The sequence below is a fragment of the Diaphorina citri genome, unplaced genomic scaffold, assembly GCF_000475195.1.
Source record: "Diaphorina citri unplaced genomic scaffold, Diaci psyllid genome assembly version 1.1 scaffold21, whole genome shotgun sequence".
Classification (NCBI taxonomy): Eukaryota; Metazoa; Arthropoda; class Insecta; order Hemiptera; family Psyllidae; genus Diaphorina; species Diaphorina citri.
In genome coordinates this window covers 105,600-120,946 of record NW_007377459.1, presented here as the reverse complement: position 1 = coordinate 120,946, position 15,347 = coordinate 105,600, and the positions used below count along the sequence as shown (strand labels likewise).

Here is a 15,347-nt window from a genome sequence, read left to right as displayed (position 1 = left end):
AAATAAACATTCTCTAGTAAATAAATTTACTAATGCTAGTGTGTAAAAGGAAAACCCTTTCCTGGATTTTCTCACTTCAAAGGCTGACAGACATGATTTAGAACGCAATCATTATCCCCCAATGAACTAGTGACGGTAAGTATATTAATTTTTAATTCAATTAATAATCTAGGTAAGTTATAACCTGGATTTACAATTCGTCAAGACCAGAACTGTGAAAGTAGGGTAAGAATCAACAAGTAGTGTTGTTTTGGACATGCTGCGAGTTGAAACAAGCGATGAAAACAAAATTATTGTATCCAAGCAAGAGAATAGAGAGTTTTAAATAATGTGGAAGGTAAAAATGAAGAACATAACATGGCATGATGGAGAAGCTTAACAGAGAGAAATGTTGGAGAAAGGGAGACATGAAATGCCCGTAAGAAGGTAAACCTGACATTTTTTATAAACTGGTTGTATGGTATAATGGATGGAATATCCGAAATGTATGAATGGAATATTCAAAATACTTGGAATTAGGAAAAGACATAGTCAAAGAACTGCAGATTAAAATGACCCTAATTATGCCCAGAATTTATCTGGAATTACCCACCTTTGAATTAGAAAGATGTCCATTCCTTTCCAATTGTTGCCAAATTGCCAATCTTATAAGTCAATACTTTTTTTTACCTCTCTTATCTCTCTAAATTTCGCCTTGGGTATTGTTCTCTCCGAAATGTTCTTTGAACATTTAAAAGTAAATTGAAATGTGTGAAGAAAGGTTGGTGTTTGGAATATCGACTAATTTACTTGTACTATCCGTCAGGCTTGAATTTAAGTCTTGTGTTGAGGTCCTACACTCGTATTTATGAACAAGAATGATCGTTCTTAGATCAGTCTCAAGTCAAAATTGACCAATCAAATGCCTTGAGACTATGCTTAGCACGAACTTAAGAGCCAGCATTTTGTTCATAAATATGGGTGTAAGTGCTTAGCACGAACTTAAGAGCCAGCATTTTGTTCATAAATATGGGTCCTAGTCTTGTGTTGAGGTCCTAGTTTGGGTACTGCCCAGAGTCCCTTAAACTTTTCGGGGCACTCTCAATCTTAAATTGTAGAACTTCTCAAGACATGAAAATTTTACCAAGGTTGCCTTAGTATCTATGACATGTTGGTTTCCCTCCTCCTTCAGTAGATATCTTCCGTTAGGAGTGGATGGAAGGACTACTTACATTCTTGTGAGGTCCCTGAAATTTCACCCATTGTTCGTATCACAATCACCCCAAAGTCCATGCCTGGCTCATATTTAAATATTTTAATATGTCCGGTCAGTCCAGATTTTTTTACACTATCGAGGTTGAATCCGGATCTCCTTGGTACAATTCAAATGAGGAATCTCGATTGATTAGATCTCGTAGGAATAAAAGTTTGCACTTTAATTAGCGGAGGAAAGTAGTCAAGGTTTGGCAAAGTTATGAATGATAGAGATTGTCCTGGGCAATAATTACGCCTTTTGCTTTTATTATTATCTGTATAATTTGCTTTTTTTATATCTCTTGTGCAAAGGTATTTGTGATTTGTCTACAAGATATCTTTTTTATCTAGTTCCCCAAGATATCTTCAAAAAGACTAGGTAGGTTGAAATGACAAACGTATACTTCTTCACTATTTTTAAAATATTCTGGGTTTTTATTTCATTTTCATTTTACGGACTAGTTTCGCCGGTGAAGGCATCTTCAGCGTTACAGAAATACATAAACGTAAAATAATACTATAAAAAAAAACAACTACCTATAAAATATATCTGGTTACATTGTATAAAACATAATTTTTTTTAAAAAATAGTGAAGAAGTATACGTTTGTCATTTCAACCTACCTAGTCAAGATGGACCTTCACAAAGTTACAGAATCAAAAAGATATTTCCTTTCCAACAGGGAAAATGAGGCCTCAGGTAGATGTTACATTATTACCTACAAGTTATTCCTGGGTAAATGTAGATTCCTATGCAATGTACACAGTAGTACATAGAATGTCATCAAGGTAGACGAACTTTATTGAGGACTTTGAGGAATTAAAATCCGATGGTATTAAAATAGAACAACACTTGGTTAAAGCTCGTCCATTCATTCGTTCATATTGCCAAGTGGGGAATTAGTGGAGATGTCAATATCACAAAAATCACACCTGCTTTCAGTAGCATAGTCTGCAGAGTAGATAAGGCGCGCATATCAGAAGCTGGATGGTTCGATCCCTGGTCAGGCATGGAATTTCATTTCTTGGATGATACAGCTTCACGGGTTAGGTGATAGAGAATGTCTCAGGGGTCTCCTAGGGTTACCTTCTAATCAAGAGTTCATTTTATCTATCATACCTTTGACTTAAGACTACTTAGAATCTATCGTCATGAGACTAATCCAATAGACAAGGTTTCATGAAAGGCATTTTCTACCACCTAACCCTTGGGCGAAATGGACACTGGAGAAAAATGTTTCATGAAACCCAGTGTGCACTGCATTCTGTTAATCTTATCTATCAGTTTCGTGAAACCCAGTTTCACGTTTCATGCAACGCGTTTCTTTAGTGTGCATTCCGCCTTAAGCTGTGTCCACACATAGTCGACGACCGTCGATCGATATCGTGTGAAACAGTCCACGCTGCCTCGACAACATAGATTCACCTCGTCGATCGACGGCAGTCGACTATGTATGGACTGTGGATACAGCTTTAGAGTTCGATGATATTCTCAAACAATAATAAGGATAGGGTGGCATGTCTGCTAGAATCGAACCCACGCCCTCCTGTTTGTAAGTGTACTGACCACGAGTAAGTCCGCCAAGGCACCTCAGTGAATTCCTTGTTAGGAGTCACCTAATTTATGCACTTCTCACAGAAAACAGAACATGTAAACTCTGATAATAATGAAGACGTCTCAAAGTTATCTGAGTGGGCAGAAAGCTGGTTTTTTCAAGACTGACTCTTCAAAACACATAGACTTACATTGAGTCATGCTCCTATTGGGTGCAGATAACTTTATCACACGTCACTATTGGCCCTATCTCAAAAGTGGACAATTTTTGGTCTTGGTAATTTAGGAGGTACTTAGGTTTTCAAAATATAGCCTTAATTTATCCTGTTCTAGTAGGATGTTTCGTCTATTTGTCTTTTAAATAGTGCCCCGCCCTTCTTAGAAGGAGGCCCCTGGTAAAAACCTACCGTGAGAACCCCGTAAGTTTTCAAAATATAGCCTTAATTTATCCTGTTCTAATAGGATGTTTCGTCTATTTGTCTTTTAAATAGTGCCCCGCCCTTCTTAGAAGGAGGCCCCTGGTAAAAACCTACCGTGAGAACCCCGTCCTCTGAAAATTAATCAATCTTTTGGTTTAACTGCGATGATCATCGATCATTATTTCTCAACTGAATCTTTTGCAGATCTTTCGGACAGAGTAACATTGACAACCATTGCTTGTCTAATCAATCTTTTGGTTTAACTGCGATGATCATCGATCATTATTTCTCAACTGAATCTTTTGCAGATCTTTCGGACAGAGTAACATTGCAAACGTCGAAGTCGGGAGTCGTAAATACAAGTAGTTTTATCATTGGGGTCAATCCTAAAGTTGAACTCAGCATGAGTTTTTGTCATCTTAAAACGAATGGTAATTTCAAAAGCACAATCAATTTTGATCGAAATTGAGGAAAGGATACGAATCAATCATGAGTTATTTGTGGTGAAGCTAGGATACTCTCCCAACATTTTCAAGTGCCTCACGGAGAAACATTTGAGGAGCTGATTACAATCCATGTTTTTAGAGCTGAAAAAATAGCGCGAATAGAACCCGAAACTTGCGGCGCGGCGTGCAAGCCGAGTGTAATACGAGCAAGGGAAAAAATACCATGTTTACGTACACTTTTCCAGGAGAAACAACGATGGTATTATAAACTTTGGAACTATTCTGGAATCTTCTAAGCAGGAATCTGGAATCTTCTAGGATATTCTAGGAATCTTCTAAGCAGGTAACTCCTAATCAGCCTTGCTATTAAGTTGTTTCTCTTGATTATCACAAAAAAAAACTTATTATTCAACTAGAGCTGAAGCTGGGGTATATAAATTGGTGTACCAACTATGTATTATTAACTCATTTAACTCATCCTCGTGAGGACAATAGAATTTAGCCCAATGATAAATAACTACGAGCATTACCCACAGGAGTGAGAAAAATTCCATCTTGAAGAATTCAGCCTCTCTGACGCAAATGAAAACGTAATTTCCAGATCAATCTACAGCAAATTGCTAACAATGTTCTTCTCTATCTGAAGAAAGAAATTTTCAACGAGATAATCTGACTTGTAAAATGTAGAACGATAAATAGATACATCCCTGTAGTATATTCTGGTTTTGCCCCATTTGAGGTAGTGGCATCCTAAAAAAAAGTTACTATGAGTAGGTGCTTCAAAGATGGCTAAAATGTCAAAACGGAGTGGAGCGGACAGCATAGCGTATAGAGCTTTCTGCTTTTTCTATAAGGTTTGAAGTCGTCGCTCTATCCGCTATGCTCTCCGCTCCACTTTGTTTGGAGCTGCGCAAGCGTTTCTGCGCATTTTGACGTGAAATCTGACGTCACAACTCTTCGAACTTTTTCATTAGAACGGCAATTAAAAATTGAGTTTTCGACCTTTTAAAGTTACTTTTTCCGAGTTTTGACCTCAGATTTGGATTTTTCACAACTTTTTACGTAGGAATCGACCTGTTATTCTGTTTGAGCCTAAGTAATCAAAGTTGAATCGTTTATCGAAGATGACTCCTTGCAGACCATGCGTTCCACGCGAGCAAAAACCAAAGAACATTTCGCAAAAACTTGTTTGGAGCCTAAGTAAAGTACTTAATCAAAGTTGAATCGTTTATCGAAGATGACTCCTTGCAGACCATGCGTTCCACGCGAGCAAAAACCAAAGAACATTTCGCAAAAACCACACTTCGGTGAAGTCGCTTTAGACTCGATTAATCCCATATCAAACCACATTTAAATCGTCTTAGCCATTCTCAACTTCTTCTATATGCAAAGCCTGTGAAATTGCCACATACAACTTTTGACAATTATATAACAGAGTGACGAAGATAAGAGTGTGAGATTAAGCTGGTTGGGTTTTAAGCTGGTTTCAGAACACTTGATGTCCACATTTCAGCATGAAGACCATTGACTCCTTGCATATTACGTGAAGAGATCTGAATTCTGAATGTTAACTTTAGAAAGTTTACTTAGGACAGGGGAGTACCCAGGGTGGGTGGGAAAAGGGGATACCTACCTAAAACCTGGAATCTTCTTGGCTGAAATATTAATAAGTGAAGAATCCCTAGGTTTTTGAACTATCACTCATCAAACTTTATTGGATAGCACATCATTAGAAATACCAACGTCTCTGCTAATAGGTATTAGTTTTCTTTCTTGTAAGGCGCTAGTCAAAATCCCTTTAAAATTACTTAAGCAAGTAGGAAGCTGACCAAAACCCAATGGCTAAAAAAATGTTATACACGAGATATTTACCTACCTACTTACTTTGAAAAAAAAAAAAAAAAAAAAAATGTTAACGTATCAGGTGATTTCCTTAGGGTGTAGAGTGGGTAGACGGTCAACAAAGGATCTTCTTCACCTATTAGGCCCATCTCATATTGGAAGCGTAGTCGCGCGACTTTCGTGCAGTGTGAGACCAGCTTTAGTCCTCATAAGCTCTACTCTTTTGAAGGACTAACCAACTAGGCATTACCTAGATTACAAGTCTTAAATAAATGAACAATGTGGGAACTACAAAAACAACTTGAGATTCATGTATGAAACACTTGTCTCTTTTGAATTATGATTTCACACGTCAGAAAACAGATTGCATTCGCAAGTTCACTACATGCACATTTTCTCAACATTTGAATAACTATGTAGGTAGAGGTACTTCATTTCAGTATTCTGACCTGAAGGTAACTCTCACCTTTACGCGATAGGCTTTAAAACCTTATCTATGAAATAATCAATTCCCCCTCTCCCACACAGTGCAGTCGGCAATGAAGTAAAGCAGCGATTTTCAACCAGGGGTAAGAGTACCCCTGGGGGTACGCGAGAGACCCTCCGGGGGTACGCAAAAAAATTGTGTAATGGTGGACAAAAACAAATTTTCAATTTTGACCACTTATCAGTGCAATACAATCCAAAAAAAGTACTGACTTTTGATCTCATTTTTTTCAAAAGGTACCTACTTACTGAGTGTGTTCAGTAGTAATGGTAGACATCAACCTAGGTATGGGTACCCAGTACTCATGATCTTGGCGGGGGTACGTGAGATTAAATCCGGCTATCCAAGGGGCACGTGGCTGAAAAAAGGTTGAAAACCGCTGAAGTATTATTTCTATTGCGTACCCCATCATATGTCCCGCATAACGGTAGGTAGGTATGAACATTGAAATCCAACAACAAGTGTAACATTACACCTAACATCACATTGCGAGAACATGATTACTGCAATGTGAAACATTATTTTAATACTAGAAACAGATAATATTATACTAGTGGGGTGGCGTAGACGGGTCAACTCTGGAAATTATAGGGCCTCAAGGAATTTCTAGGGCCTTTTAGAGCAGGAATAATCAAAGTGACTTTTCGTTTGTATCTGTAAAAAAAAATCCAGCGAATTCAGATAAAGCGTTTAGCAGTTATTGCGTAACAGGCAACTTCGGTCCTGTTCCCCGATCGCCTTGCAAGCTATTGTAAGCGCTGTGTCTCGGGTTCTATAATCCGGCTCGGGGCGAACTTTATCCTATACAGATAAGGTTCGTTCTCGGAACGGCTGGCTTTCTCCTTTCTTCTCGCTCTATCTTCGATTTGAGGACGATAAGACCTCCGTTTTGTTACGGTCCCCTCTAGGAAACCCTTAAAAAAGGACATTTTTCATCCTTTTCATGGTTGACCGAACGCCATTACGCCACTGGTTGCTGTAAAAACATATTTATCCACTATATGTACAAGTGTTTCTTTACAATTCAGTGGGTTTAGAAATATTACCAACCGTCAGATAAGCATGTCATACGCATTCACACAACTTGCAGCTTTTACTGCCTCGTTCCTTGAGCTAAGTATGACAATGTGGCGTTGACAGATCTGTGATTACCTACCTAGGTCTCCCGCATAATTTATTGGAGATCTACACAACTAGGTACAAACATTACCTAACTACAAACAGTCTAGGTACAAACAATACTTAAAATATATATATAATAATAATAATAATAATAAAAATATAAATTCTTTGGCCTGAACAGGGTTATTTGAACCACGATTTTGTGTGAACAACGGCCTTGTCGTCAAACAACAAAAATTGGGACCAAGCTTCACATAATTGTGAAGATAGTAGTATAGGTATAGGATTCCCTTGAATTTCAGTTAATTCTGCAATACCAGGTTTTATGCCCGAAATTTCTCTTTTGAACCTTAAGTAGGACTTGGTTCCACCGAAAACTCATGTAATCCTTAAGGCTCGGTCGTTTTCGCCAACCTTCTCTTTAGCCTCTAACAGAGCTTAGAAATATCAAATAAAACGTAACAGGCTGTAAGCTTAACAGGCCTTCTAAGGACTGAAAAAATATTGGAAAATCCACCCCAAGACCTTTTTGTGGAATGTTGAATTATCTGGTCATTTCACATGAGTGCTGCTGTAGTTTTTACTGATTTGATACCTCGGTTTCCTTCTTATTTCATCCGATGCTTGTAAACAGAGTGAGCAATTAATTTTAAATAGGCACCTAGGTAATACATAATATTCATCTCATCTGATATCGATTACTATTAATAGCTATCGGACAGAAAATTCCCCCCTTCGTAAATCGGAACAGCGATGTTATGATTGCTAATCGAGCGATAAAATTGTTCTCAACATTCTTTTCTGACCACATCCCAGGATAATTGTCTCTATTCACGTGGGTAAATAATTTGACGTCACTATTTGCGTGCCATCCCAACTAATTTCAGCTACACGATGTTATGATTGCTAATCGAGCGATAAAATTGTTCTCAACATTCTTTTCCGACCACATCCCAGGATAATTGTCTCTATTCACGTGGGTAAATAATTTGACGTCACTATTTGCGTGCCATCCCAACTAATTTCAGCTACCTATCTACTGAAAATAAATAAATAGGTAATATGTGTACCTAGGTACCTCATACCAGTTATTAAAATAAGACAGGATTTGCTGCACTAGTCTTTCAGTTCTCTATAGCAATCTTATTTTTTGTATAGCTTTTCCTCCGCATTAACTCTGATTTATTAATTCAGATCAAATCTAACACCCATCTAAACGAGATTGACAACTCAACGCTTTTAATCCAATATTCATGGATTCTAAGAATCCAGAGATTAATTGACTTTCAAGGAGTGGGGATTTTATTTACATTTTTAGTGCTGGCTAAGAATGAAAAGTCCCATTATGACGACAGTTGCCATGGAAATGCCAGGAAAAATCCAAAGTTTGACGTCCAAATTTAGACTTGGAATTTGCCACCCTAGCCAATTGAGGCAATTTCGCTTCTGGCAGGAAGTCACTTAGATAAATATTGGATTGTCCTCAAAAGGCTGAAGGAGCTTAAGCACGGCATCACAATATTTTGGACTTCTCCGGAATAAAAACCCGGATCTGTTCCGTGTCAGACTCGTCTTCACATTTTGCACATTTCGCAAAATGTTCAAGCCACAACTACAATACAACATGATAGTTACGAATGGTTTTCAAAGGTTTTTCTTCTGTAACATTCAGAATTTTTGCAAAGTACGGAAAAAAATTACAGAACTTGTTATACGTGCTCAGTGAGTTGTTAAAAGCATACATTATCAGCATAATCTTGACTTGAAAACTTGGCTACTCGGTATCAGAGTTGGAAAAATTGTACTTGCAAGTACAAAGTACAAAGTACAAGTACTTTAATTGTACTTGGTATCGCAAGTACAAGTACAATTACCAGGAACATTGGAAACTTGAAGGAGAAAACCAAGGTGCAGGGAGTAATTTCAGTACATGCGCGTACATATGAAAATGTATGTCGAAGGTCACAAGATACTACTTGCACAATGATTGTGAAAAAATTCCCAAGTAGGTAAAAAAAAAAAAATCATGTTGTAAGACTAAAATTTACGATTCAAATAATGACGAGGAAAAGAAATTAACGAACCGGTAATTAGCAGGTTGATAACAATTTTAATATTCTGGTATAGGTATTTGCCAGTACATTGTATTGTTGTTCCCATGCTGAATTTCACTGAAGGGTTTCTGAAGTGACTCCAGACTGTCGAATTAGGTAACCAGGTTAGTCAAAGAATAAAATCAGAATCAGTTCAGCACGCACAATGCCTACCACTCACACTCAGCGCGGGCTGTCAGACAGTCTCCCAGGGCTTAATAACCATCAGTCTAGCTAGCTGGCAGTTTTTCAAAGGGTTTCTCTGCTTTTAAAGAACAAGCACAAGTCCTCACGATTTTTGACTTCGGTTCAGGACGAGCCAATTAAACATGGCTTAAAGACCATCATCCCGGTTTATAGCTGATACAAAAAGATATCTTATCTTTATTCTGCCATCACCATTCAGCGAAAGCTAAAGCCGCAAAAATAACAACAACAACAACCTCTCCCAGGGACCCCAGGGTGGCTGACACCCTCCACTTTAGAACTGGCCCTGTGGATCCCTAGTATCACACCAAACACGTTACTCTCAAATCATATTGAAACCAAATTCAACTTTCTTCATGAAACTGGATTATTTTATAACCCAGCGTAGTCAGTATTTGTAGATTTGAAGTAAAGAGAGGAGACTGGAGAGATGAGAGATGATAAAGAGAAGAAATAATTTATTGTCAACAACTCACAAAGAATTCTGACTGATTTTAAATTCAGTGATTGAACATTGAATATGCTGAATGAATACACATTGGGTCCATCGGTAGGTAATAATAATAATAATACTGCTTATATATACTCTACTACTATTATTGTGGTCAAAATTCAAATTCTCAAATTATATTGAGGATAAAATTCCTTACCTCGGCTGATATTGAACCCACGCCCTCCTGTTTACCAGGCGAGCGCCTTGACCACTACACCACCGAGGCAGGTAGATACTTCTATGTTAGTAGATATCTCAATATCTCATACATTGCTTCTGTTCTACTTATTACAAACAGGTAAATATGTTGGGACCTAATTGTGTCTATCTTATGGAAATCTTCAAATTAGGTCATTATTGATGTGAATGAGGCTACCTACGTTGGCCTGATTCGAGAAAGTCCATAAAGGTAGGTTAGGTACCTATCTGATATGAAACGAATTGTATTATACCTACTAATATTTACAGTACCAAATAGATTTATGCCATATACCAAATAGATTTATGGACTGACGTATGGACACTAATTATAATTATTTCAAATAAATTTTAATATTTTTTGTAATTAATATCCGTACATTTAGATGAGTTAGGTTACCCAGAAGGTAAATTTTAGCATGAGAAAAAACAAACGTCCTAATTGTAATAACTATTTCTTTATTTTCTTTTTAATTGGGGATCATGTAAACATTTGTAGCCTAGTAATGGGTACTAATTAATCTTGTGAAATATCAAAGTAACGTCTTCATTTGTTTAAGAATACACCTGTACAGGTACACCTGTTAGTAGATATCTACCTACCTGTGTGTTTGTTATAGGAACCAAGGATTTAAGGTCCTCAAATCCTTGTGAATATTTAACCTTGTGTCCATACCATTACAACATTGTCCTTAGGTCAGTCAGTCCCTTGATATTCAAAATACCTGGGGGGAAAATTAGCTAAAAAGGAGAATGGAGAATTTGAGGACATTTCAAAAACAAACATTCTCATGGGATTTGAAACAAGCGTTTCCTCATTAAGTCGGTAGGTAGGTATTAGGCAGGTTAACCTTCCTGAGCAAGCGTACCTACGTATTACCTGGATTGATAGGCAACTCTGAGCTATCATTATAATCTGGATAATCTATGCGCTATATGCATACCAATGCCATGAAAATATTAATAGACTGCCAATGGGAAACTCGAAACTCGGCTTTGAAAAGTTATTGAAAAAAACTTACTCATGCATTCAGTTTTGAAATTAGCATATCTCACGATCAAGATTGTGTGACCCTTTTTATTTTTTTGAACAATGAAAAAAAGATAAAATTTACATGGAAACATAACCTTTGACTTGCTTTGCTTAGCTACCTAATTTACAAGTACAAAAATACGTCCACATGCCTCTGACACTAAATGTTAACATAGGAAATCTACTTCCCTGCTTCGGAATAGGGAAAATAGATGGATATTTTAAACAAGGAGACAGATTTCAAATGGATAGTTTACGTGAACATATTTAAAAAGATCCCAAAACACCTCCTACTTATAGGCATCTATGAGCTCACGACTCTGATACTCATCATTCTCAATCTATTCATTAAAGCATTTGCAAAAAAACTACAAACTATGTCTGTTTAAGACTAGAAATTAATTTCAAGTTTCTAGCTCAACGCCAAAGCTAGATCACATTGTTAATACTTGGTATCTATCAATAAATCAAGTGCTTACATGATCATCTACCCATGGGAAGTTATAATTAGTAGGTATCTAGTCACACCTAAATCTTGTCGGAAGTTTTATTTATTGAAAATTTCCATTTTTTACTGGGTCAAACCCAAGAGCTTCCGCGAAGATGTAGGTACCTACATTTCGATAGGTACTTTTGATTTAGGTTAGCTTCTGAGCCCCTAAAAGTAGGTATTTACAATTTACTTAAGCCCTACCCCTACTCCGGATTACTCACTAAGGAAACCTTAAAGACCCATTATAATAAATTAAAATTACCTATGAAGGTATACTTATGAAAAAGAAATCATTCTAATGAGTTTATTCTCTATCATTTCAGATAATTGGAACCAAACATTACTTAGTCAAACCAAATTCAGCCGATATTAATGAAAATGTTCTCTCTGAGCAATTAGCCTTGGAATCTTCGTTGACCGATGATCTAGTCAAAAATGGTGTACCACTTCGTTTAGTCCTAAGTCAAGTAAGTATGAAATATTATTCAAGTAGGTACGAATGAAATATTAATCAAGTAACGTACTTACGTGTCTTACGTGTTGCTAAGACGACTATGACGTAGAAATTACGTATTCATAGAAGTTAGTGCCATTTTTGATAAAATCCAGTTTGGGACGTTTTTGTGGTCAACTTCTCAAATTAGGTATATTGAGGATAAAATTCCATACCTGGGCTGGGATTGAACCCACGCCCTTCTGTTTACCAGGCAAGTGCCTTGACCACTAAACCACCAAGGTAGGATGGACTCCGAGCCCCATCTCTTGTCCGTATCATATCTTAGCCCTGGGTTTACATTCTTATTTTTGTTTGTTAACTTCTGACCTTGCTCAGAGACTACAAGGTTTTTTTTTGTCTGGACAATGAATCCAGATTTATTTAAAAAAAAAAGTCTTTTGAGAATTAAAATCTAGTGAATCCAAGGGTCGGGTACCTACTGGATTTGTTTGGTTCACAGTGGTAGAAGATAGGGATTCCAAAAAATATCTCTTTGTAAGAAAAATGAAAGGGAAACAAAATGATCCAGATTCTTGAATGGTTGGATTCAATAAATAAAAAAAACACCCTTTATGTTCACACAGTCTCCAAGAGGTTAAAAAAACACTACATGAGATTGTAGGCCCACCTAAAAGTTTACTTACACATACCCACCAGGTCCATCCTGGATTAATCCCAGCCCCATATCAATCCAACTCTCACAAAATATAGATCAAGAATAATTAATAACAATTAGCAAAATGCTAAACTCTGAATTTGAAAAGTAAAACAAAAATTGTGGAATATTACATCAGCAGGAAAAATACTAAAAAAAATAGTCATAAAATGGTATTTTAACCAACAACCATTTTTTGTGCAGGTGTAAAGGTTGGAAACATGTACTATCAATCTAGCAAAAAAAAAAAAAAATCCCTGCAGATTTTCTCTGCCAGTATTTTTTGAACCACATAAATACATATTCTAGCCTGTGGAGTGCTAAGACGACTATGACGTAGAAATTACGTATTCATAGAAGTTAGTGCCATTTTTGATAAAATCCAGTTTGGGACGTTTGGTGAAATCCAGTTTGCTGATCGAATGTAGCAGAGATCATCTTCTCGGTTAGAGATTGGAGAAAAATCCATGGTGACCCGAAACAACCGTGTACCTTTGACCTTTACGCTTGCAAACGTGCAGATATTTACTAACAACACCGTAACTTTACTTCGAAGAGTACTGGTTTCCACCGGAATTCAACTAATAACATATTTGAGTAGGGAAATTCAGCTAATAACATAATATTATGGACTGGGGATTCAGATAACATTAATAGCATACGAGTATTTCATGGCAGGTTCTCTGTAATCATTACGTGCATACAGTTTATAACTAGGTAGGTACGTGTTAAATTACTTATTCATCCTTGGTTTGACTTGAACATCATATCATCTTTATGTTGTAACTCCGAAATTTGACATCGAAGTAAGCTGGGGATTCAGATAACATTAATAGCATACGAGTATTTCATGGCAGGTTCTCTGTAATCATTTCGTGCATACAGCTCATAACTAGGTAGGTACCTACGTGTTAAATTACTTATTCATCCTTGGTTTGACTTGAACATCATATCATCTTTATGTTGTAACTCCGAAATTTGACATCGAAGTAATGTTCTCGGGACACGGTACTAATTCTTCAGGAGTAATTTCAAAACCTCCTAAAAAGCTTCCATTTTAACAAATTTCAGCGTAAATTGTACACTTTCTTTGACTGGACTAATTTACTTTGTTCGCTAAAACAGTCACTTGGTAACTTCGCAATAATTGTGTAGTGTATCTTTCATATCTAGGTAGGGGATGTTTACATTGTTAACTCATCAGAAAAGTAATACATTTCATTGTTCTATTTATTCTACACTTATGCCCACATTTGATTACCTAGCAAACCTTTCCCCAGCACATTTATTTATCTCCTTATTTATTCCTCTGTAAATTGATGTCATGGCATGAAAAATAATAATTTAATGATAATAATAATAACAATGTAGGGAGGCAGGCTAAAGAAAGAATTCATTGTGAGAAAACAAATCATTTATTTTGCTAGATAAAGTTTGAAAACCGTTTCACATTGGTTTTTTGGTTAATCAAATAGGTTCCACGTAGCGATGAGAAGAAAGAATGTGGCAATATTCTCATTACTTTGTATGAGTTACATACTTTGCATTTCTCATGTTTTCTTTGGACATGAGTAGATACAGTTTTGTGGTAGTGATATTTAATACCAAATTTCGAGTATTTAATATCAAATTTTGATTTTGTTCCTTTGAATTACTTTTGTTCAAAATGGCCGCTGTACCTCGGTTGAAAGATTGATGAAATGTTTTATCAATAATGTTGAACTCTAGTAGTAAATCTGAGACCAAATTCATGCAAAGGGGAGATAAGAGCTGGTGATAATGTTCTCGTTAAGATGTTCAAGACGGGTCAGGACTCTCATGTTGGATAAGAAATGTAAATGTAATTTTACAAGTCGGGCCTAGATGTACAGGATGCCGTGAGAAAAAAGAGCCTTTCAAAGATTAAAGCACGGTTTGCCCAGAGGTAACGCGCTTGCTTGCCATGCAGAAGGTTATTGTGTAGGTATTTATGTATGATGAAATACACAATAATGAATAGTGAAGGATAAATTTAGGATTGAACATGTATTTTATTGGAAAAATTAATATTGAAAAAATCAGAGAAAAGAGGATAGGGAGGGAAAACTAAAAATATGCACTCCTATTTCGATTACAATAAGGGGCTATTTTCTAGTGTTTTCGTGTTGACCCAGCACCTAAATGGGAAGTATATGTCTCTTCTCGCCCATTTAAAAGGCACACTACGGGATTTGCATGCTACGACACAGACCACACGCGTCTAATGTAGCAGTTGTTTCTGTACAAAATTGGCTTGGACGGCAAATTGTGTCGTCGCGTCAAATCGACGTCTATTATGAAAGAGCTAACAAACCATAGTTATTTGTAGAGGTCATTTTTATTGGTTAGGTATATCTAATGAGCTAATTTAGCACCCTGTATACAAGAGGCACCGCGCACTGAAATAAGTAAATAGTAATAATTAGGGCCCCCGACTGATCCCTAACAGGGTGTACCAAAATCATGAAGAGAAGAAACCAAAGTAGAGATCATTGAAGCTCCAAAATGCTTCTTTATCCATGGAAATGGTATTAAATCCTTTTTGAGAATGAAGAAAT

The 15,347-nt window shown here is 36.7% G+C and overlaps 1 protein-coding gene across 1 annotated transcript in view; it reads left to right on the top strand.

The window, feature by feature from the left end:
• Positions 1-15,347, top strand: part of LOC108252374 (UDP-glucuronosyltransferase 2B31-like) — a 42,536-nt gene that overhangs the window by 14,971 nt on the left and 12,218 nt on the right. The window contains exons 3-4 of the mRNA XM_017444006.2: positions 11,944-12,087; positions 12,453-12,462. Of these exons, the coding sequence (XP_017299495.2) occupies positions 11,944-12,087; positions 12,453-12,462 (154 nt within the window). The remainder of the gene's footprint in view (positions 1-11,943; positions 12,088-12,452; positions 12,463-15,347) is intronic.